This window comes from Eutrigla gurnardus, assembly GCF_963514095.1.
Source record: "Eutrigla gurnardus genome assembly, chromosome: 14".
Lineage (NCBI taxonomy): Eukaryota > Metazoa > Chordata > Actinopteri > Perciformes > Triglidae > Eutrigla > Eutrigla gurnardus.
Window position 1 is genome coordinate 20,397,875 of NC_139937.1, and position 22,251 is coordinate 20,420,125.

General features: G+C 42.4%; 2 protein-coding genes and 2 long non-coding RNA genes across 8 annotated transcripts; all 4 read left to right on the plus strand.

Annotated features, from left to right (window-relative positions):
• Positions 1–1,881: 1,881 nt before the first annotated feature.
• tlr18 (toll-like receptor 18) lies at positions 1,882–11,052 on the plus strand. 5 transcript variants are annotated; one of them, XM_084027517.1, is made up of 5 exons: positions 1,882–1,975; positions 6,280–7,008; positions 7,791–8,786; positions 9,075–10,257; positions 10,580–11,052. In XM_084027517.1, the coding sequence occupies exons 3-5, from the start codon at positions 7,801–7,803 to the stop codon at positions 11,036–11,038; spliced, it is 2,628 nt and encodes an 875-aa protein (XP_083883643.1). In that variant the 5' UTR covers positions 1,882–1,975; positions 6,280–7,008; positions 7,791–7,800; the 3' UTR covers positions 11,039–11,052. The 5 variants fall into 5 exon arrangements, with proteins under 5 accessions (XP_083883643.1, XP_083883647.1, XP_083883646.1 ...); XM_084027521.1 differs by having other exon boundaries at positions 1,885–1,975; positions 6,881–7,008; XM_084027520.1 differs by having other exon boundaries at positions 1,888–1,975; positions 6,878–7,008.
• Positions 11,053–12,215: 1,163 nt separating this feature from the next.
• Positions 12,216–14,182, plus strand: s100a1 (S100 calcium binding protein A1). The gene is made up of 3 exons (XM_084027522.1): positions 12,216–12,350; positions 13,179–13,341; positions 13,931–14,182. The coding sequence occupies exons 2-3, from the start codon at positions 13,201–13,203 to the stop codon at positions 14,108–14,110; spliced, it is 321 nt and encodes a 106-aa protein (XP_083883648.1). The 5' UTR covers positions 12,216–12,350; positions 13,179–13,200; the 3' UTR covers positions 14,111–14,182.
• Positions 14,183–16,516: 2,334 nt separating this feature from the next.
• On the plus strand, positions 16,517–17,677 carry LOC311024338. The gene is made up of 2 exons (XR_014598297.1): positions 16,517–16,605; positions 17,298–17,677. It is a non-coding gene; the product is annotated as an uncharacterized lncRNA (long non-coding RNA).
• Positions 17,678–17,748: 71 nt separating this feature from the next.
• Positions 17,749–19,632, plus strand: LOC311024339. Its single transcript, XR_014598298.1, has 3 exons — positions 17,749–18,526; positions 19,143–19,306; positions 19,393–19,632. It is a non-coding gene; the product is annotated as an uncharacterized lncRNA (long non-coding RNA).
• The last annotated feature ends 2,619 nt before the right edge of the window (positions 19,633–22,251 follow it).

Consider the following 22,251-nt stretch of genomic DNA (forward strand, 5'->3'; position numbering starts at 1 on the left):
TGTATTTATTTGAAAGGACTGAATCATTTCATTTCATTCAATGCATTTACACATAAATAATGATGTAATCAAAGTCTTTAAGGGGATATTTAATGGATTGTAGTATATTTATATACAAATCACAGTACTTTACTTTATTTTAGGTACATGAGAGCAGCTTGTAAGAAGAAACGCATCAACATCTGGATGTGGAAACACAGAACCAGAGTCAAAATTATTATTATTATTAAACTAACCTGAATGTTTTCAGTGTTTTCTAGCAACAAAACCAGAAATGTCCATAATTCACATGTTGTTTTACAAAGTCCTTGATTACATTTCTAATAATTTACTCCCAGGAGAGAGATATTTCTGTAATAAAATGATACAATCTGGAAAACAGGAAAGAGGTGGCTGAGAGAGATGCTGAGCACGGAGAAAATAATTTATATGGCTGTAAAATATTGACCCAAAGTAGAATTTTTAAACTCAACTATAAAGAAGCCATTCTGACTGCATGTAGAATTAACAGCTCGGTAGCTTCACTCTTTCTGCTTCTTGTCTCTCCTTCAGTAAAAGCAGCGTTCTGTTGCAGTCGATCACTTCCTGAGCTTTTAACTGAAGACCCTGAGTTTTAGTTTGTATCGCAGTCTGAAAGCTGCTGCTTCACAACACGGTCGAATATAAAAATAAATATATAAATATAAAGCCTCCTTTCTTTTCAGTCGGGCAAATCCATTCTTCTGCAGTTATCAGCAGCACACACACACACACACACACACACACACACACACACACACACACACACACACACACACACACACACCAATCTTCTCAGCAGCAGAAAAACACAGACAGACAATTTTAAAGCCCAGAAAATGAATCAAACTGTTTTCCATCATAATAGTTTCCAGATGTCAACGACTACATTTAAATATTCACTGTTTAACTCTTTAAAGACCATATTCATACTCATCTATTTACTTTTCTTATGAAAAGCCATATTAAACTAATATTCCTGTTTACATGCAGCCGTTCATATTAACATCACACATATTCGTCCTCCTCGTCTCCGGTGAATCCATCGCGGATCGGCAGGTTGATGCCCGAACATACATGCCCGGTACAGGATCCCTGCTGACCGGTACAGGATCCCAACTAACCGGTACAGGATCCCTACTGACCGGTACAGGATCCCTGCTGACCGGTACATGATCCCTACTAACCGGTACATGATCCTTAATGACCGGTACATGATTCTTAATGACTGGTACAGGATCCCTACTGACCGGTACAGGATCCCAACTAACCGGTACATGATCCTTAATGACCGGTACAGGATCCCTACTGACCGGTACAGGATCCTTAATGACCGGTACAGGATCCCTACTGACCGGTACAGGATCCCTGCTGACTGGTACAGGATCCCTGCTGACCGGTACAGGATCCCTGTTTACCGGTACAGGATCCCTACTGACACAGGATCCCTACTGACCGGTACAGGATCCCTGCTGACTGGTACAGGATCCCTGCTGACTGGTACAGGATCCCTGTTTACCGGTACAGGATCCCTACTTGTTAAAATTATAATGTATAAGCATCTGAAAACACGGATGCTGGACGTCATCGATTCTGTTCTTTTCCTTTCACTTATTTCTTTCACCCAAACTTCTGTCAGACACGCTGCTCTTTGTTTCTTACAAAGTCAACTGTATATATTTCAAGCACCAAAAAAATAGATAAATAAAAAGAAATCTTTATCTCAAAACTTAGACAAACAAACCGACTTCCTCTTCAATTGTTTTGGAGTCTGGAGGGAACAGGAGCAAATCATCAAAACACATTCCTGAGCAACACACACACACACACACACACATACACACACAGAATTCAAGAGAGCCAGTCAGAGACGGAGAGAGAGTCATCCAGTACTGAGTCACCGGTGTTTAAAACGTTAGTGTTAAACTGAAGTCGTATCCGAGCGCCGACCTTTCAGGTGAGTGGGTTGATTTTTGTTCTCTCATGTTGGTTTCAGTCTCGTTGTAAATACAAACTTTTCCAGTCTGGTTTGTTTCTGTTTTCACAACGTTCAGGACTGTCTTCGGTAAAATCAGTTGTTAGGTTGGGAAGGTGTTTGGATTTGGGAACCGAGATACTCCGTGAATAGAGATGATCCCCCATCAGTCCGTCACAAAGCACCCCACCACTTTGAATGGGTTTCATCAGTGGTTATCTCCATTATCCATTATTATCTCCACTAATGCTCCAGACCTCATCGTGAAAGTGAAACTCATGTTGTGAATTGGGGTTAAAAGAAGTTATAAATTAACCCGTTATCAACTGACTTCAGGGGGAAATATTGTACTTTTCTTTACATCTTATAAAATATGTTTTGACACAAATCAAACGACCCAACACTGACTGACAGAAAATGAATTGGTAGGCTCCATGTTTCTGCTTTGGGTACTTTTACTTTTTAGAATTTAAGTGCAGGGATTTAACTTATAAGTATACAGAGGAGTATTAAAACTTCAGTATTAAAAATGAAATATCCTCACAAATATTGGATAGATTGCCAGAAAATGTGGTTCCCAACTGAATACAATTTGTGATGCTCTGATTCTCAATCTGACGTCTTCAAACATGGTCACTTATTGTATATGTTGTTGACTCTAGAGAGTCACACTGAAGCTGGTTGAAAGTGAAACCCAGAATCCCATTTTGAGTCAGACCAGTTAATTATTTTCTGGACCACATCAGTGAAAGATACTCCCGGTTTGTCTGGTTAGTAGTCTGACATTATCTTTATATTATTAATAGAACACCCTGAACATTTTCATTACTCATTCATTGCTGACTCATTCACCAGCCACACAGAGTAAATAAAGACAACGAGACAGCCATGTTTTTTATATTTGAAGCCTGGGATCTACTCATATTTAGTGCATAAAAAACTCAGACCCCCATTTTTTTTGTTCTTGTCCTTTTTTGTTGAGCATCCTCAAGTATTTCTTTTTTATAAATTCTTATTAAGAATTAAAACAATACAAGATTCCCCATGGGAACCATGCAATTACTCTTTCTAGTTGAAACCTTAAACCTTTGCAGGAAAAACAAGCTCATCAACTTACATATTTTAACTGATTTTACATTATTGAACCCTTTTAAATAAGAAGAAAGCAACATTATGTAAAGAGATCCAACCTTTGCTACCATGTCATGCATTCAAGGCTCAAGGTTGTTTATACATTTAAGGCAATTCAGGTCATTTACATAACATCAAAAGACAAAGTGCAAATGAAACAATATAATTTAAAAATATTAATTAAAGGGAGACCTGTGAAGAAGTCATTACAGTTCTAATATTCTTAGTAATAGATGAAGATAATTACAAAGTCAGCCGACTACGCCTAGATTTCTGGTTTGGTCTGTTTTTTAATTGGTGATTAAAATTAATCTTAATACTATGCTGATTTTACGTTACCTCTGTTTAAGAAGCTCTGATAGATCCTACTTCATTCTCAGCTTAAGGAAAACAAGAGAATGTTGAAATAATTTTTCAGGCCAACAAGATTTTCTGGAACATTTGACTATATTTTAATTTTTTCAATGACTGGAAAATTGAGCGTTTTCCTGGAGGGTGGGAACAGTTTTGGCTCTGTTCTGTTAAAGTGTAGCAATAAGTCATATGAGCCGCATGTGAACTCCATCATTTCAAGTTACTGGTTGTAGTAGTAGTCACACCTGTTCCACATGCCAATCATAAGTACACATAAGTATAACACCTGTACATTTCCTGTTATCAAGGTCCATGCTGTTTAAAAGAATGCTGCTGTGACTTCCATTGCTTTTATTTGTGGCTACATGGATGCAGATGGAATTTGGGTTTTTTACAGCACGTTCGGGAAATTATTACATCCCGCCTTTGGGTTTAAACGTGTCACTTCCTGTCTGAATGATGAAATTTTATACACTTTTATACATTTAATTAAAGTTTTAAAGTGTCCCTTAACCCATTCGTTTCCCATGTTTTCCTTGTAGAATCTAGCCATGCAGATTGTTTTACATACTGATCTCTTTCTGCAACACATTTTGTATGTACGGTATGATATCTTATGAAAAGTTATTTTTAATGTGTCTTTGTGCTCTTCTATGAATGTCAATGAACACGAGAGACGCACCAGCAGCTGCAGTACAGAACCTGTTCAGGAAACAAAAGTACTCAGTTAGTCTTAAGGAAATGATTGTGACATCCCATCATTCTGAATCCCCGATAGTCAGAAAAACTCTCCATTCAACAAACATAAGCACATGGCTTATTTTTATGCAAAATTATATTTTACTGACACAATATTTTTATCCCTTTGCACAGATGACAGACTATCGACCATCCTTAGCTCATATCTCAGAACTGACAGACTGTGAGGCGATAAATCAAGTTTTTCCTGCCATGGCGAAGGCGTCACCCGCCACACCCCACCAGTGTAGAATAATAGAAGGGTGAGCCAACCAAAACAATCTCATGCTTAAACCTATACCATCAAACCAATAAAGGCAACAAGTAATAAGAGGCAGTGTGGTGGGTCATGCATGGGTTCAACAGCAATAAAATAAATCAGCGATGTCTGATGCTATCATTCTTAGCCATGTGCTTCTGTTATTTGCATGGAGAGTCTGCTTTAACAGAGTAATGGACCTCCGGAAAAATGGGGAAACAGGCAGACACATTTCAGTTCAATGAGACATTTAACAGACTGTTGAGGTTGCAATGGACTGTCCCCAGAAACAAACGTTTTTTTAATGCGTACATGCTTTGAGCAGCAGGAATTAATTTCAGTTTTGAGCTGGAAAATTATTTTGGAAAGGAAAAGACCTCTCGATGTATGACGAGGTAAACATGTGGAGGGTCAGCATGTTCACGGTCCTACTGCAGCTGTGTTTGTGTGAAGCACGTAAACACGGCTCATCATTAAACCAGCGTAAAGAATGAGCCTCACACGGGGCACCATTCTGCTAACATGTCAATGAAAGGACTGTTTGCCACCAACTATTGACTGCTGGGTAAATATCACACACAGTAATGGAGCTTTGAACTCACCGGATTACGCCTTTCATGACACATTGGACAGATATCATAGTTTAATCAATGATAGTGCCATTTATTGTTTCTTTCATAACCCGGTTGCTAGGACCACCTCACACTATGGAGCCTAGAGTGCAGCACGTTGGACCACATGGACCACACAAGCTGCTGTATTAGAGTATGACTATAATACAGACATTGCAATCATTTTAATTTTATTACAGTGATATGCATTTGGCAGCTAAGGAAAAAAATCTCTCTTCTCCAGCTCCCGGTGGATTTCCTGCTCGTCTTTCCAGCTCGTACTTTATGAAACTGGCAGCAGGCCAATATGTACGTGAAAAATATTGACCAGGAAAGGGGCAATACAGACCACACGTGTGTGTGTGTGTGTGTGTGTGTGTGTGTGTGTGTGTGTGTGTGTGTGTGTGTGTGTGTGTGTACAGAATAAACCACATGTGTAAGCTGTACAGACTGTATGACCTAGAAACCTTAAAGCCTATAAACCTAAATGTTGACGCTGAAGTGACTGCAACGTGACTCTTTACCTCTAAAGCTGCAGAGAATCACTCAGGGTTCATAGAGAACAGCCTGCAGCAAATTGGTGCACATTCCTTGTCCAGACAAGGATGCACAAACCCCAGAACAGGAAACTGCACGTACATGAGTCCACCAGTAAATCATCTACATCAGATCCCGACACAGATCTCTGCCAGGAAGGTTAAAATCAAACCAGCCGGAGATCATAAAGCAGTCAGAGGTGTAGGTGTGAGACTCGGCCTTGGACATGACTGTGACACCACTTCCTGTTGAAGCACCATAATGTGGTTTGCCAGGAGTTCAATGCCATTTGACGGTCTTTGTATTCCTAATGGTACGACCCAGCTCGCTAGGGGAAGCAGACGCAACCAGGTGGAACTGGTAAAAGACAATTATAATTAAAGAAGAACACAGCCTGGAGGTGAACGACAAAGAAAAGAAGAAGGGCCGATGGATGCCGTTGAAAACCGATAAACCAGAATAACTAAAAGGAAGAATCGATTGAAAGGGAAACCAAATACAAACAAAGCCTTTTAATGTTAACATGATGACATTTTAAATAGACATCGATTCCCAAAGCCTCGTTATTGCCACGTGATATTACAACATTGTTTTACAACAGTTCTCTTCATGAGTCAATATTATTGATGTTCATTTAATCTGGTGTCGGTTTCCAGGAAACGCTGTCCGGTGTTGACCAGGTCAGATGTCTCTGGTTTCCTCGTTGAAGCAGCATCGCAGCTGCTGTTGAGACGACGACCTTGCAGTAAACAAGAATTCATGCAAAGAGGACCATTTCTTCATTTCTATTGACAGTCGAGTGTCGAGCTGACAAGAACACGAGTGATCAACCGAATACCGAATAGATCATCGTCTCATCCCTTTATCGTTCATATGGCTGAAACATTCTGCCATAAATAAACATCTAATGTGGGTTTTATCATGTGATAAATGATTTGATCATGTCAACAAAAGAATACTTTACACTTCACTTTCTCTCAATGCTGCGATTTATCAACTCTGGAAAAGCTCCACACAACATCTTTGTTTTTGCAGCTCCTGTAAAGTATTTTCAATTCAGTGCACAGTCTGAATCGAACCAAAATCAAGTATATTGATCCCCCTCTCCGGTTTGTTCTGGTGCTGTGACAGATTAGCTTGAATAAAAAGGGAAACAATATATGTTTTATTCTCCCCGTATCCGATCAGACATAAATGTTTATTCAAGGCACGTCACTTCTGGACCAGATCAAACTAACACTGTTTGTTTAACAGTAGGGCCTATAAAGCTTGGTGGCTCCTTTGTGTGAGGGCCAACACAGCGAGGAGCCTTGGACCAGCAATAGAAAGTGGGACCTCAAAGAGTCTGCACTAACAGCCTCAAGCAGGAAACAAGTCTGAAGAGGGTAAGTACTGAGCAGTGAACAACTGAAGGCTGATGTTGTGACTGGAAATGTTTTCATCCCCTGAAGAACAAACTGAATATCAACTTATTCTGCAAAGGTTTATGATTTATGATGGAAAATTGATCAACGGTCTTGTAGGCGTAGAGATAACGATTTGTCTGCTATCTTTATTTCTCTGCTGTCTCAACACATTATTTAGCTTTATTTAGCTTTTAAAGTGACGATGTGTTTCACATTAAACTGAAGAATGCATCTTCCAAGGATTCGATACCACCTGATTTCAGGCAATGACAGCTCACATCATGATATCACGTCTTCCATCGAGTTGAGTGCACTCAGTAGAGTTGGGATCTCAGCCAGGTGTGTCCCAACTTTACAGTCAAGATGGCGGTCACGATGACCACAACAGGTTTCTTCACCTTGTACCTTCCTGACCCCGTCACATATGGAATTCATCTGCAGGTGCTCAGGTTGAAATTAAGACCAAACTTTTCTATAGATGTCAAGACCAAAAAGTGACCCAAAAAAATAAATAAAAAGTAGTTCCTTCTGAAAAACACTGGAAGTAAAGTGGAAACTTTCAGACAAAGAAACTGTGCAGACAAAGTATTTCAAACATGTACCTTCTGAATCTCTAGAGACAGGCATTCATTCTTCATGAAAAAAACAAAAAGTAAACTCTTGTTTCCAAAAACAATTTGGGTCAATGTTCTCCCACTTTTTCTGTTGAATAAAGAATCGAATGGCAATTTTTCATTTACTCCTTTCTTGTTTCTTTACAGGTCTGTCAAGATGATTTGGAAATTGCTGCATGTTAGCGCTCTTCTTGTTGGAGGCCTCACCTCCCCGACTCCATCCTCACCCGGCAGCACCAGCGCTGACGGTGGACGATGTCACATCTACAACTCCGGACGCTCCGCCGACTGTCTGGGAAGGCAGCTCGATCTCGTCCCCTGGAGACAGTTTCCGTCCACACTGGAAGACATCGATCTCTCCGCCAACAAACTTCAAGCGGTCTATGCTGACGACTTCCTCCGCCTTCCTCAGCTTAGAATCCTTAAACTGCGGTACAATAACATTTCACACATTGACAGTGACGCCTTTAAAAACAACAGACGACTTGAGCATCTGGACATCTTCAATAATTCTCTGCCTGAGATTCCTGCCACAGCTCTGACTCCACTCTTGAATCTGAAAGAGCTCTACATGTCCAATAACCTTTACAAACATGCAACTTTGGCAGAAAGCTTCTCCAAATTTGTCAAACTCCAAGTTCTGTCGATGGGAGGCCCTCTGGTGATGGGTCTAAAGAAAGCCGATTTCCAGCCCCTGAAGGACATCAAGTTACAAGGTTTTGCCATTAAATGTTCCTCCAGTCTAAGTTACTATGAGCCTGGAAGTTTAGAAGTCATCCGGACCAGACAGATGGGCTTTGACATGGCCGTAGACCAGCGACCAAACGCTCTCCCTCTCATGATACGTGACCTCGCCAACAAGACCTTCGCCGTCATCCAGTTCCGAAACCTCTTTGAGTTCATGTACTATGTGGGCGAGAAAGACATCTTCCAGGGTTTAAATGACATCGCAGCCCATCAGCTCATTTTTCACAGAGGTAAATTCAACGAGAATCTCATGAGGATGATGTTAACGAACTTACAGGTCGCCCCCATCAAAAGGTTGAGACTTCAGTACATCGACTTTGCCCGTTCTCCCACATTTGTTGACAACGGAGCCGGTTCCAGGATCACAGACCTGGCACTGGATCGGCTGGATCTTTGGTAAGTATATTCTCATTGGGGGGGCATCATGGGCCAGTATGAAATATAATTCATGTGATGTGAAATGGAGCACATGTCAATGGCATAATGCCATACGATACTAATCGATGTTCCACTATGCAGTTTACAAGAAGTTTAGCCATCAGTTCTGGACTTCATGATGGATGCATGTAGTGTACATTTTGTGTCCACAAAAAGATGAAAAACATAATTTGTTGGACTGAAGGTTTGAGGGTTTGTTTTTCATGTGCACATATAGAACTACTACAAATCTCTTATTTCTTGTAGGTATATCAGCAATCCTGATGTGCTGCGATTTGACTGGCGCTTCACCTGGTTCAACAAAGTTAAGGAACTGTCCATTCAGCACGTGTACTTCAACTCGGTTCCCTGCGACGCCTGGGTCGAGATGGAAGGTGTGGAGCTCCTGGATGTGACTAATAATCGACTGCAGAACGAGTTCATCTTCAACCAGCGGTGCGATTACAAGAACACCATGCCGAGTCTTCACACCTTCAACCTGAGCACCAACGACCTGACCAGTTTGAAAGACTTATCATCGTTAATTCGGGAGTTCACGCAGCTGCAGGTGTTGGATTTTAGTGATAACAAACTGGGATCTGCTGAGAGCAGCCAGGACTGTGTTTGGCAAAGAAACATCACTCGGCTGATCGCTCACCACAATCAGTTCGTCAGTGAAGCCCTCCGCTGTCTGCCCACCACAGTGACCTTCCTGGACCTGTCCTACTGCGACCTGGACCAGCTGGACATTATGTACTTTGAGGAAGCCACCAGCCTGAAGGAGCTTCTGCTCAGTGGGAATAAAATCAAGTTCATCCCATCTAAGTGGGAAAGTCCGTCCCTGCAGTCGCTAGCATTGGATGGGAATTCGTTTGGTCTTGTGAGCAAGGCATCCTTCAAGGACATGCCTCAACTGTCTCGTCTGAAGGCAGGGAACAATCCCTACCACTGCACTTGTGAGCTCCATGCTTTTGTTCAGGACACCGTGTCAAAGGGAAAGGTCAACCTCACCGACTGGCCCTGGAACTACAGGTGTTACCACCCGGAGGCTCTGCTCAACACAGTCATATCCAACTTCTACCCGGGTCAAGTGGCCTGCGACATCAGGCTGATTATCATCATCAGCGTTGCGACCACGGCAGCAGTCATCTTGATCTTGATGCTGATCTGCTATATTTTCGACCTCCCGTGGTACACTAAAGCCACGTACCAGATCATCAGGGCCAAATACAGAGCCCACAGGGAGAGAGTGGCGGGGATATCTGGGACTTTTACTTATCACGCCTTCATATCCTACAGCCACTCTGATGCAGACTGGGTGAGGGACCAGCTCTTGCCCTGTTTGGAGAACAACAGGAACTCCTATCGTCTGTGTATTCACGAGAGGGACTTCCTGCCGGGGAAGTGGATCATTGACAACATCATTGACAACATTGAAAAGAGTCGTAAGGTACCAAGACGTTTTGTTATAGACCCGCTGGTCTCCTTAACATGTTTTGACGTGGATTACGTTTGTTCTTGACGTATCACAAATTAGTTTCATACCTGCACCTAACTATGTAGTTTTATAGTGTGTTTTTTTTGTTCACTAACCAGGTGTTCCAAACTGTTTCAAACTTAAACTGTTTGATTACATTTCCCTAGAAACATAATTGTATGGGAAACAATGTTGACTAGCCTTATACATACCAGAATACTGTCATCATAAAAACTGACAGTAGTGAGTAATTGTAATTGATTTCTACTTTTACTTTCTTCATCTCCATCCTCAGATACTATTCGTTCTCTCCCGGCACTTCGTCAACAGCGAGTGGTGCAACTATGAGCTGTACTTTGCTCAGCAGAGAGCCGTCGGGAAGACCTTCAGTGACGTCATCCTCGTGGTGAAGGACCCCGTGGATCCCAACTCCTTGCCCAGCAAGTACTGCAAGCTTAAGAAGATGCTGAGTACCAAGACATACCTGGAGTGGCCCCAGCAGGTATCCCAGCAGGCCTTTTTCTGGGCCCAGCTGAGAGGTGCGCTGGGCAAGCCAACAATTACCCGGGACAGTCTTAAAAGCACAACCTCATCTGTGGGGAAGGTTTCTGTGATCGGCCCAACCGTAGAGGAGAGGAGGCCAAAAGTAGAAAAACCTACTACTGTCAAAGAAGCAGAACCCCGGGGCGAGATCATTAAGAGGAATAACAATGAGCTGTCAAATCAGAGACAAATCCCTGTGGTGGCATTTTGACCAAAAGGTTAGAAAGTAAAGCAGATTTCTTAGTAAAGGCCTGAACTCAGATGACCTTTAGTGTGCAGGTTACACCAAAGCCGGGTGCAAAAGCCAGCGTCTCATTACTATGAGAACGAGCCTATCCCCCGCCGGCCCACGGTGTTCTGTCATGTTCCCCCCCGAGGGCCGAGCCGCCGCCCTCCGCTCTGCTCTCCCTCAGCTGACAGCCGCTGAAAGGCCACAAATGAGATCTCCAATGTTGCACTCTGGGTAACAAGCGAGGTGCCAAGACGATGTGGTGACAGGAGCCACATTGTGAAAGGGCTCTGTTACACACTTGGCCCTCAGAGGTATGAGATCACGAGTGTTCCCGAGTCAAAGGCCACACAGGACACATGAGACTTCATAAAGGGCCTCGTGCAACAACCACTGGATGAACAAAATCCTTCTTTAGCGGACGAATGTTTGATGAGAACCTTTTCACTGATTTTCTCATATTCAGAATTTCCCCTTAATTCTTAATTCCCTTAATTAACACATTCTAATCTCAACTTGCTTTGACACCTGGGAAATGATTTCCCTGTATTAATTTGACTTCCATCCATCATTTCCATCAACGCATTCTACTGCGTGCATGTTTGTGTGTCTCCAGAAAGCCGAGTTAGAAGATCTCATCATCTTGGTTTGCAGCAGCGCGTCAGATGTGCTTTGCCAAATGAGGCTAACTGTTAACTAGAAGCAGGCAAATACCCATAAAGCCTTTGTGTTGCTCCCTGGAGATACGGATGGAAATCAGCCCGCCGGTTTGCATCCAGTGAAAGGAGCATCTCAGTCGCTCGGCCTTCATCTGTTTTCTGACTCAAATGGCATTTTAAAGAATATACATTCCTCTAATTGGAAATAATGTTGCACAGTCAATAATCATGAGTCAGGTCTAATAAAATGACTATGCAGGGGAAATAAATGTCTGTTAAAAAGAATATGCAGCTTATTGTTTTATATGTCAGGAGATGAGTCTGTGCACACACACACACACACACACACACACACACACACACACACACACACACACACACACACACACACACACACTCTGTCTATTGTATATGTTTATGATCCCTGACGCCTACATGGCCATCATCCGGGTAACGAGTCTCAGGTGTGTGCAGCTCCAGGTTGCCTTACATGGCCGGCAGGCGATGTCGCCGCTGTCCGGAGGGAGGCGCCTGTAGCGCGGATTCATTTGCACACAGGTGACCGGAGCGCTTATAACCGCGGGGAGAGACGTGAAGGCAGATTTCCTGCAGCAGCCGGACGCGTCGGTGTCCAGGTGAGTCCCGGTCTCTCCAAGTCCGCTCTTTGCCTGCGCGTCGTTAGACGTCTAATGAAAGAAGACGCTTTACTGGACATAGCGGGTCTGATCTCAGGGCTGATCCGCGAGGGGACGGTTCATAATTCATAGTTTTGTATTGAATTATTCCCTTGTGACGAGGAATCTGCAGTCTGATTTGTAACATTTCCAGAAACGCTCTGCTGAAGTTAATCAGCGCTCAGCTTCGTGTTTGACATTCAGAGGCTCTAATTGGCTCCCAGGTCGTAGCGGGGGATGAATGATGACGTCATCACACTGATGAGGTTACGTGGCGCTTCTGTTGCTCATCAACATTTTGCATCGTGAGCGCGCGCGCGCGCGTGTCTCCCCTCTTATCGTTGAGAACCATCAGATATGCAAATGATGAAACTCGACCAGCAGCTGGTCCGGACCGTAACGCAAGACCCGGATCTAGATCTGGTGTGTGTGTGCAGCCGTGCAGCGGGAGGTCCGTCCGGCCTTTTGTCCCCCACAGTTCACTGAGGGCGGAGGAGGGTGCAGGTGACCCCCGGAGACCGGCAGGAGTCTCCGGTGTCTGCTGGTGGGTCCGGGAGGTGCGAGGTTGGCTCATCAGTTTTAAAGAGAAACTACAGGATAAAAACTGTAAATAATGAGTTTTATTTTAGTTTTAAAAGTCTGTATAAATGTAAAGGTGGCTTTGGGAGAAGTCTACAGATGCAAATGGATAAAGTAGTACAAATGAACAGCTGTTTGTTTTGTTCTAGAGAACCGTGGAATGGGCTCTGACACTGTTTTAATATGGACTTTCTTTGCTTCGTCCTCCAGACTTTACCTGAACGACTGAAACATGACTTCCCACCTGCAGACGGCGATGGAGGGCCTCATCGACGTCTTCCACTCTTATTCTGGGAAAGAAGGAGACAAATACAAGCTGAGCAAAGCGGAGCTGAAGAACCTGCTGCAGGGCGAACTCGCCGAGTTCCTGGCGGTGAGCTTCTCCTCGCCCTCAAACTGGAACCTTCCATACGAGGCCTTCTAAATCCAGCTGTGTGGTTCCACGGTGGAAACCGATATTAGATTTGGATTTAAAGATAAAACCCAGCTGGTGTATCTGCAGGAAAATAACTAACACTTTGAAATAATTATACTTCGATATTAACACAAATGGAACATATTATAGCTGGAATTCCTTCCAAGGACAGAATTATATATTAATTTGTCTCATAACTCAACAAAATATCCCACGACATGATTTGCATTTCACATCTTATTAAAGTGAAAACTTGCTTTGTAGGATTTGTTTACTTATTGCAAGAACTTTCATAGTTTTTACTTATTTCTGAAGAGATTTTTCGATAAAAACAAACGTCGGAGCGGTAAAACCTCCCAGGTGAGTCGAGGTCTGAGCAGCTGATCCGACTCTGAAACTTCTTCTGAGTCTATTTAATATCAAGTTTAGTTGATTAATTACAGAAAACACAAACCTGAACATCACCTCAACGTCTCGTTTGCATCATTTATACAAAAACAAGTTCAAGTACGACTGTGATCATGTGACGCATTTCTTTTGATTCTAGGCCAGCAAGGACCCCCTGGTGGTGGAGAAGATCATGGCCGACCTGGATGAGAACCAGGACGGGCAGGTGGACTTCCAGGAGTTTGTGGTCCTGGTTGCTGCACTGACCGTCGCCTGCAATGAGTTCTTCACAGACTGCCATAAGGGCTGCGAGGGGGACCACGGGCCCAAGAAGGAGTGACGGGTTCACATTAACGACGCAGCTTTAAACTTCCTGTCTGTCTAACATCTAAATAAAGACGTCGTCCTGTTCTCTCGTCTCCACCTCGACTGTTTGTCTGAAACGTTTTTGAGGAGTGAAGCCTTCGTTCAGCAGGTTTCCATCCGGACCAGAGACCTCTGGAACCGGGGCCAAAGCAGGCCTGGACCAGACTTGCGGTTTACAGGGAAGCTTTAGCACGACCTAGTGGCTGATGGCTGGAATTCATGTCAAGGTCGCGACCTCGTCGCCTCGGTCTGCTTCATTCAGACGCCGTGGTCGTTGGTCTCGGAGACAGAACTGCAGATACAATTATTAATCTGCAAACACTTAAATGCCTCATTTCCGTTAAAATCCTTCATCGGGTTCTAAATGAGATCCAATAATGACTTAAAATGAGCGTTAAAATCAAAATGGAGCTGCCTGATAATTATAATTGCAATAGAAATATGCTGACTCAGCTCCAGCCTGGTGCAACATTTCATTCAGCTAAAAATTCCTGCATCTCTAAATAATTTTCAGAGTTTTTATGAACCTAAATCTCCAGTTGCAAAAAAAATATTGTTCAAACCAAAAAGGAACCAGATAAATCTACAATCTAATAGATTCTTGGAAAGATTGGGTTTGTTATCTGGAGATATTTAGAAATGTGATGGCTCTTTGTTGAGCTGGGTCCCCGGGGTCCAGCAGGGACCAGCATGGTCCTCTGGGTCCAGAGTAGTGATTTACATTCAGCGATGAGCAGTTTTAAAAAAGTATCCAAATAAAAATCAAGATTTCTTTATTTCATGCATTCTTCTTCCTGTCGAAGCCTGGCGCCTTCATTAACCACAATACAATTCAACCGGCTGCCAGTAGGAATGAAGATTCAGGTCTTACAGGTGATGAGCTTCCTCTGTATTACACTGGAATAGGGCTAATGGGGTAAAAATAAATAAATAAAATAATTTAAAAAGTCCATCAAAAGATGATAGTTATGATCTCTAAGTCTTAGAACCACTTCCTTAGTTTAGCCCAGAAATGCAAGACAAGACTATGTATTCAAGCACATTTAAACAATCCTACATTCAGAGAAATATTTAAGGAGAACAAAGGGCATCGAACCAGCGTTTAATCGATATGGACGAAGGTCTAATATATCTGTGTTCCTGTATCGATGTGAGTGATTTAGTCGATGTCAGGTTTTTACAGACTTCCTGAGGTCCACAGAGTCTGAACACATAAACTACAGAAGAGCTACAGGATTTATAGGCTGTTTACTGGGAAGTATAAATACACACGGGGGGGGTACTCCACACAATGCTGTCTGGACTCTGGAAACTCGATGCGGACTCTTACAAAGTCTTCTTCAATTATGTAACAGCAGCTTGTCTGACGGCCGTTTAAGCAGAAACCTCCCAGAAGCCCCGGCGGGACGGTGATGCTGAACGGAGGCTGTGAAATGCAGATTGTTGGATGGAGACGGAGAGAGAGGCCAAAGAGGTGGAGAGTCGAGGGACTCGTCAACCAATCCGCTGCTTCAGCTGTGTGGGAACAGCGACACCCGGTGGCTGCATGTGGTATCCGAAGACAAGAATCATTTGTTAGAGGTCTACAATGTTTTCAGGCCAAGGAACCCCAAGGCCTATCGAGACCTGGTGGAGGGACCCCCTATTACATATCATATAAAAGTGTGTTCCTTATTAAACCAATAATAATGTGTAGTGCAGCATATAGTTCCATGTATAACAATACTTTGTAATGATGGATACGATGCTAAGAAATTAAAATAATAATTGTTGAGATTCATATTTTAATTTTACATTTCTACAACACAATTTCTCAACATAATATTAAACAAACAGGAAGATTAATATTTGATTATTATAGGTTGTATTCATGTTAAGGTGTATTTTTGGACATATTTAAATTTTTGGAAGAAACTCCAAGACCCCCTGCAGTAACTTTGTGGACCCTCTAGGGGTTCCGGACCCCCTGTTGAAGATCTCTGATTTATGTTCCAGCCATGTTGTCCGTGTGCTCGTCTCTGTGGTCGTTTTCATATTTAATCCTCACACGAGTTCAGATGAGTTGAAAGGTGAAACTGTGTTTTTTTATTCCTGTCAAACGAGAATGACGTGAATTTATTTTCGGTTAGCTCTCGATGTGATCACCAACTCCTCGTCTCCGTTTCAACCGTTTCACACTGAAGGCTGAAAGTCGTTCCTCCAGTCGGTAAATGTGAGATTAGGTTGAGACGACAGGTGTCTAATCTGATGGTCTGGAGTCAGCAGACGAATCAGATCGCTATCTTATCCGAACACAAGAATGTCGTCGCATTAAAGATGTGTTTTATGCAACAACATGAACAAGAGATCGTTTTCCATCTGGAGGAAACTATGAATCTCCTTTAAAGTAGTTTAAAAACGTCTGTTTTCAGCTCTGTGACAAAGTGATCTGCAAGAAATTCAATGAATCCAAAATCACCATATTTGGAGGTAAATGGCTTTAGGAGAACTCTGGTGGCCTTTCTGCCAATCAGTGATCTGGACTCAGTAAACCAGCTCAACAGAAACGTGATATTTTATCACTCTTTGTGTTATGAACAGCTTTGCCTCCATGGATGATGAAGTCTGTCAGTCCAACAGTCTCATGGCCGTCTGTGACATCATCACAATAAAACTGAAATCAAACAAATGTTCCTCTTTTTTTGTGTTGCGCAGCACGATTTTCAAACGTTTTGTTTCAGTCAGTCGGAGCGTCATTAAGCTACAAAATCGACGTTAGCTTTAGACGACAAAACCGACGTTAGCTTTAGACGACAAAACCAAAGTTAGCTTTAGACGACAAAACCAACGTTAGCTGTAGACGATAAAATTGACGTTAGCTTTAGAAGACAAAACCGACGTCAGCCTTAGAAGACAAAACCAGCTTTAGCTTTAGACAACAAAACCAACGTTATCTTTAGAAGACAAAACCGACGTTAGCTTTAGACAACAAAACCGACGTTAGCTTTAGACGACAAAACCGACGTTAGCTTTAGACGACAAAACCGACATTAGCTTTAGACGAAAAAAAACAAACTGTATCTACATGGGGACGTCTCGTGTTGAACATGACTTTATTTCGATAGAAGGAAATGTATGAAATACATCCACTCATTAGTTTATTGTATTATTGAGAGTTGCAGGTCTAATATGGAGATGAGCGCTGATGTTTGATTGGTCGGTTCAGCCTGGATGTGGCAGCTTCGTTCCTCAGCGTCGTCGTAGCGTGAACAAACCAGCACCAACGTCTTCAGCTGCCAAACACCCGGACAGCCTACATGCTGATCATTCCTGTCCTCCAATCAGCTTCCTGATCTCCAGCTTGTCGGCGTCACCTCGGATGGCGACGGACGATGTGAGCGCTGATGCATTCTGGGTCCAGTTTGAGAGAAATGTTGGAATAAATGCAGATAAAATAAATGGAGGAGTTTTTTATTAAACAACAACAACTCTATTACTCCTGTCAACCCCAACAAAGGCACTCCTTCCCTTTTTTACTTTTCACAATAAAAGCCCAAGACATCATATTCACAGGTGAGAATTTCACACTTGTGTTATTTATTCGTCACCAGCCTTAAGCTCTCTCTTAACAGAGGTCAGAGGTCAGACTCAAGTCAAAAATGTTCATGATTTTAGTCTGAAGAAATTCAAATACAGAGGAACCCCGGCGTGGTGTCTGGTTGGGAATCATATAATATATGAAATAAAACATTGTTTAAAGTAAGAGAACTGTCATCTTACAGGTTGCAACTACACAAATAATGAATAAATGACTAACTGTGAATTAAAACATGTTTGTACTGTAACTGTTGGTGGCTGAAAGAACATTTATAATGTTTTTGAATTGAAGTTGTTGAGCTTTGCTGTCAGGGAACGTTTGAGAAAGTATGTGATCAAGGCATTATTATCACACCTCATAAAATTACTTAAAATAAAAGAGAAAAAAGACTTGGACTTTAACACCAGTGACTTGACTTCACTTGGACTCGAGCCTTTTGACAAGAAAATACTTGACACGTTCCTCTGAGCCCAAAGATTAAAAAGTCGGTTATCTTTGTATTTCCTCACTGACGAATGTGATTGTGATTATTTGTTTGAACCAAAAAAATGCATTTTTTTAAAAAAAACATTCATTTTTGTGAATTTATATTTACGTTGTTAAAATGGCATTTATATCAACAGTAGTACTCGTTTAGGTCTCTAAACTTAAAGTTTAACACGCTGATACAGCCGCACCCAAGCAAACGGCATCATAGGAGGGCGGAGACGATCTTATCTGGAGCGGCGGCGATGCTTTAAAAGCCGGGAGTTGAAGGTGAAAGTCATTTCTTCTTCTTCAGATCTCCTCATCTTCCTTTACGACATCATGGCAGTGAGTATTTAATAGATTCTTTATTCAAAATGAATCACGTCTGATGTTTATATAGAAATATTATTACTATTAAACTGGTGTCAGAATTCATTTTAACAACACAATAGTGAGTCAAAGGTTTTGTGATGCTGAAAGAACAAATCTTCATCTGGATCCACCAAAAAACAAATCTGCTAAAGACCGTTCTGATGTATCGATATTTGAGCATTCAAACATGTTATAATTACAATATAAATCAGCCAAAATTAATTTCATATTTAACTCAATACAATAAAATGTAATATCAATTTCGTCTGAAAAAACAAAACAAAAAACACAAAAATCTTTGTTCGCTACTTGGTTCTAACGGGACACTGACATCGGTCTCCTGGGTGAGAGTCCTGTGTTTTTTCACCCGTCCACCATCCAGACCTCCTCCAGACCGCCTCCGTACGTGGACTTCCAGCACTCTTTGAAACTAATCTGCGATACGTGATCCAGCACAGAAACAACGTAGCTCTATTGTACATTTTTATTCTTTTGATGTTGTTCTGCAGGAAAATCCTTAAACCAATGAAAACGTGTTAGTAGAGATGTAATTAATTTCACACCATGTCCTTGTTTTGCACTTTTGCAGCAGCAGGCGACCTGCACGGTGTACTCGCCCAGCGAGCTGGAGATGGCGATGACCACGGTGATGCAAGTCTTCCAGAATCACGCTTCAAAACACGGAGAAAGGACCTGAGTCGGAGGGAGCTGGGGGATCTGATCCAGGCCGAGCTCAGTGACCTCCTACAGGAGGTGACGACTCCAATCCCACCGTCTCTTTAAGAAGTTAACGTTGTGTTTAAATAATTCTCATTTTGTTTCTCTGGTTTCCCCGGAAGGCGTTGAGGGAGAACCCCCTGAAGGCGGGGAAGATCATGAGCGAGCTGGACGAGGACAAGGACGGCAAAGTGAGCTTCGAGGAGTTCGTTTCCATGACGGCCAGGCTGATGATGTGCACCAGCCCTTACTTCAAGGAGTACGGCAGCGCACTGATGTGTGGTTGGATCTGAAAAATATGAAACAAACTCCTTCAAAATGTCAGTAATTTGTTCTGAATATTAAAGAACCTGTTTGACCTTCAGTGCCCAGTCGTAATTTGTATTTTTCTACCTATCTTTAAATTTTACTGCGTCTCTTTGCAGCTTTTTAAAAAGTAAATCTGCTGCTTGAAGTTATTACAAATACATACCGATTCGTAAAAACACAAGATATTTCCATTAAGTCATTTTCAAAAACTGGTCCTGACTCCAGATGTACTGGTGCTTCAGAAACAGGATTTAAAAGGCCAGTCTAAATAAGTCTAAAAATAGACAGCAGCCTGTTCTCTCCAACAGTTGATCAGAGACCCTCAACATCCAGGAGGTCATGTGGTCATGGTGAGCTGACCTCATCGGTTCAAGGCTCTAATCAGACATTGCAGTACAGAGGCTGACCAGCAGATGGAGACACAGACCTCATGATGACCAGCCGTCATCACAGATGAATTATGTGGGTTTTTCATGTTTGAGTGTGCATGACATTTAAGCAGATTTCCATTATTCTCATTTAATGACAGAAAAACATCTGATAACATTAAACACAAAATGTAAAGTTGAAATTTTGACAAAAACAGATCCCTAATGTGCTTTTCTCATATATAACATACAAATGTTTGCATTTTCATTGCTTATTGAACTTTGTGATGCAGTTTGTGTCTCTCAAAGCTTCTACTTTGCTCAGCAGCAAACCCAAACACATGAAAACGCTCCAGAAACCCTATCAGCTCTATAAAAACCAAAACTCTGCAGCCAAAGTCCCGACGGCCAAACAGAGCCCCAGACCGGAGGCTCAGATAAACTCCCGCCGGTTGACGAGCTGATTGAACAGAGCAGGGCGACGGCTGATTGCAGGCAGCTGCAAAGACTCTCAGCTGGGGAGGAAGACAGGGCCCTCTAGTGATTCTGGAAGGTGGTTCTGGGAGGTGGTTCTGGAAGACCTCTAGTGGTTCTGGACGGCAACACAGAGATTAGTTTCAGCAGCACGAGAAAACTGCTACAGCATCTCATTCTCATGCATGAAACTCAAACCCATCCATCCTGTAGTTTGGGGGTTCTTAGTGAGAATCAGATTTTTTGGTTAGTGTTCCTTTATGAACCACATTTTGAAAGTTACATTTTTTAATTTTCCATTAAAAGACATGGAAACATACTTTTTAATCCCAGCCGTTTCTGCCGTCGGCATGGATATTCTAATAACGCACAAATATGTGTTTTTGTCTCTGGACAACATGAAACATGTATTTGTTCATATGAAAGAAGAATTAAAAACATGTCTAAACTACCGTTAACCACCATTTTAATTAGGTTCAGGAAAACGGACTATTGTCGCCTGGTTTGGTTTGTGTGTCGAGTCATTAATTTGGATGTGGCATCGTGTAGCCTACACTCCTCGCCAAACATTGCTGTATGTCCGCGGCCCGGCGGTGGGGTTTTACGACAGAGATGGACAGGAAACGTCCCGTATGGATCTCATTAACAGCGAGTCACTGAGAGATTCAATATCCTGACTCCATGTTTGTAGGAAAGTGTTTACACACCGTGTGTCCTCAGACATCACGGAGTCATGAAAGAGTCGCAGGTGTGAAACCAGAGTTCTCTCCGTTTCGGTCAACGACGTTCTGTTTTTCCAGTAGAACATGTGAAAATAAAGAAAAAAAGGCTTATAAAGGGAAATGAATTCATCTTAACGAGCGGAGGGTTGTTAAAGCGACTCATTGGATAAATGCCTGTTTATGTGCTCATCCACATGTTTGCTTACAGGTCTGCATGTTCGTCTACATGTGTGCCGATCCAGTTAGCCATTAACAGGCTCATCTTCTATTACCTTCACTCTCCTGTTTGAACTGAAGTTAAATCTTCTTCAGCAGGTTTTAGTCATTTTAGTTTGTAAGTCATTTTCCCAGTAAAGTTGTCACAGGTCAAAAATAAACTGGAATTCGAAACACAAAGGCCAACAATAAAAAAAAATATAGATCCATTGAAAGAGGGCGCGAGGACATTTCCCAACCAGGTCTCCTCCACGTAGACCCCAACCAGGTCTCCTCCACGTAGACCCCAACCAGGTCTCCTCCACGTAGACCCCAACCAGGTGTCCTCCACGTAGACCTCCAACCAGGTCTCCTCCACGTAGACCCCAACCAGGTCTCCTCCACGTAGACCCCCAACTAGGTTTCCTCCATCACGGCTGAAATCTCCACTACTGCTGCTTTGTACATGTTGAAGTCCCAGATCCACCAGGAACCCAGACCCCTGTCTGGGTTCATGACATCATCATGACATCATCCAGAGGTGTTTGGTGGATTTCACCAATTCACTAGATTTAGCAAGACCCACGTGGGCTGGTTCACCACAACTGGAGGAACACAGAATAAAGTATTTATCTGTGATTTAATATCAATAACTAGATGAAAGGATGCTGAAATAACTCAATAACATAATGATGGTGATCAGTAAAAAGTGTGAAGTCATGCTTTGTTGAATGGAGTCTGGTTGATGGGTGCTAGGCTATGCTAACATTGTAGCTGCTCCATCAACACTCCAAATAAGGTCATCTAGACATAAATACAGCAGAGACCTTGTTGCACAAATCAAATCAGACAATTTGCTCAAATGAAGCGGCTGATAATGAAAAGTAAAATATTCACAACCTCTTCACACAGT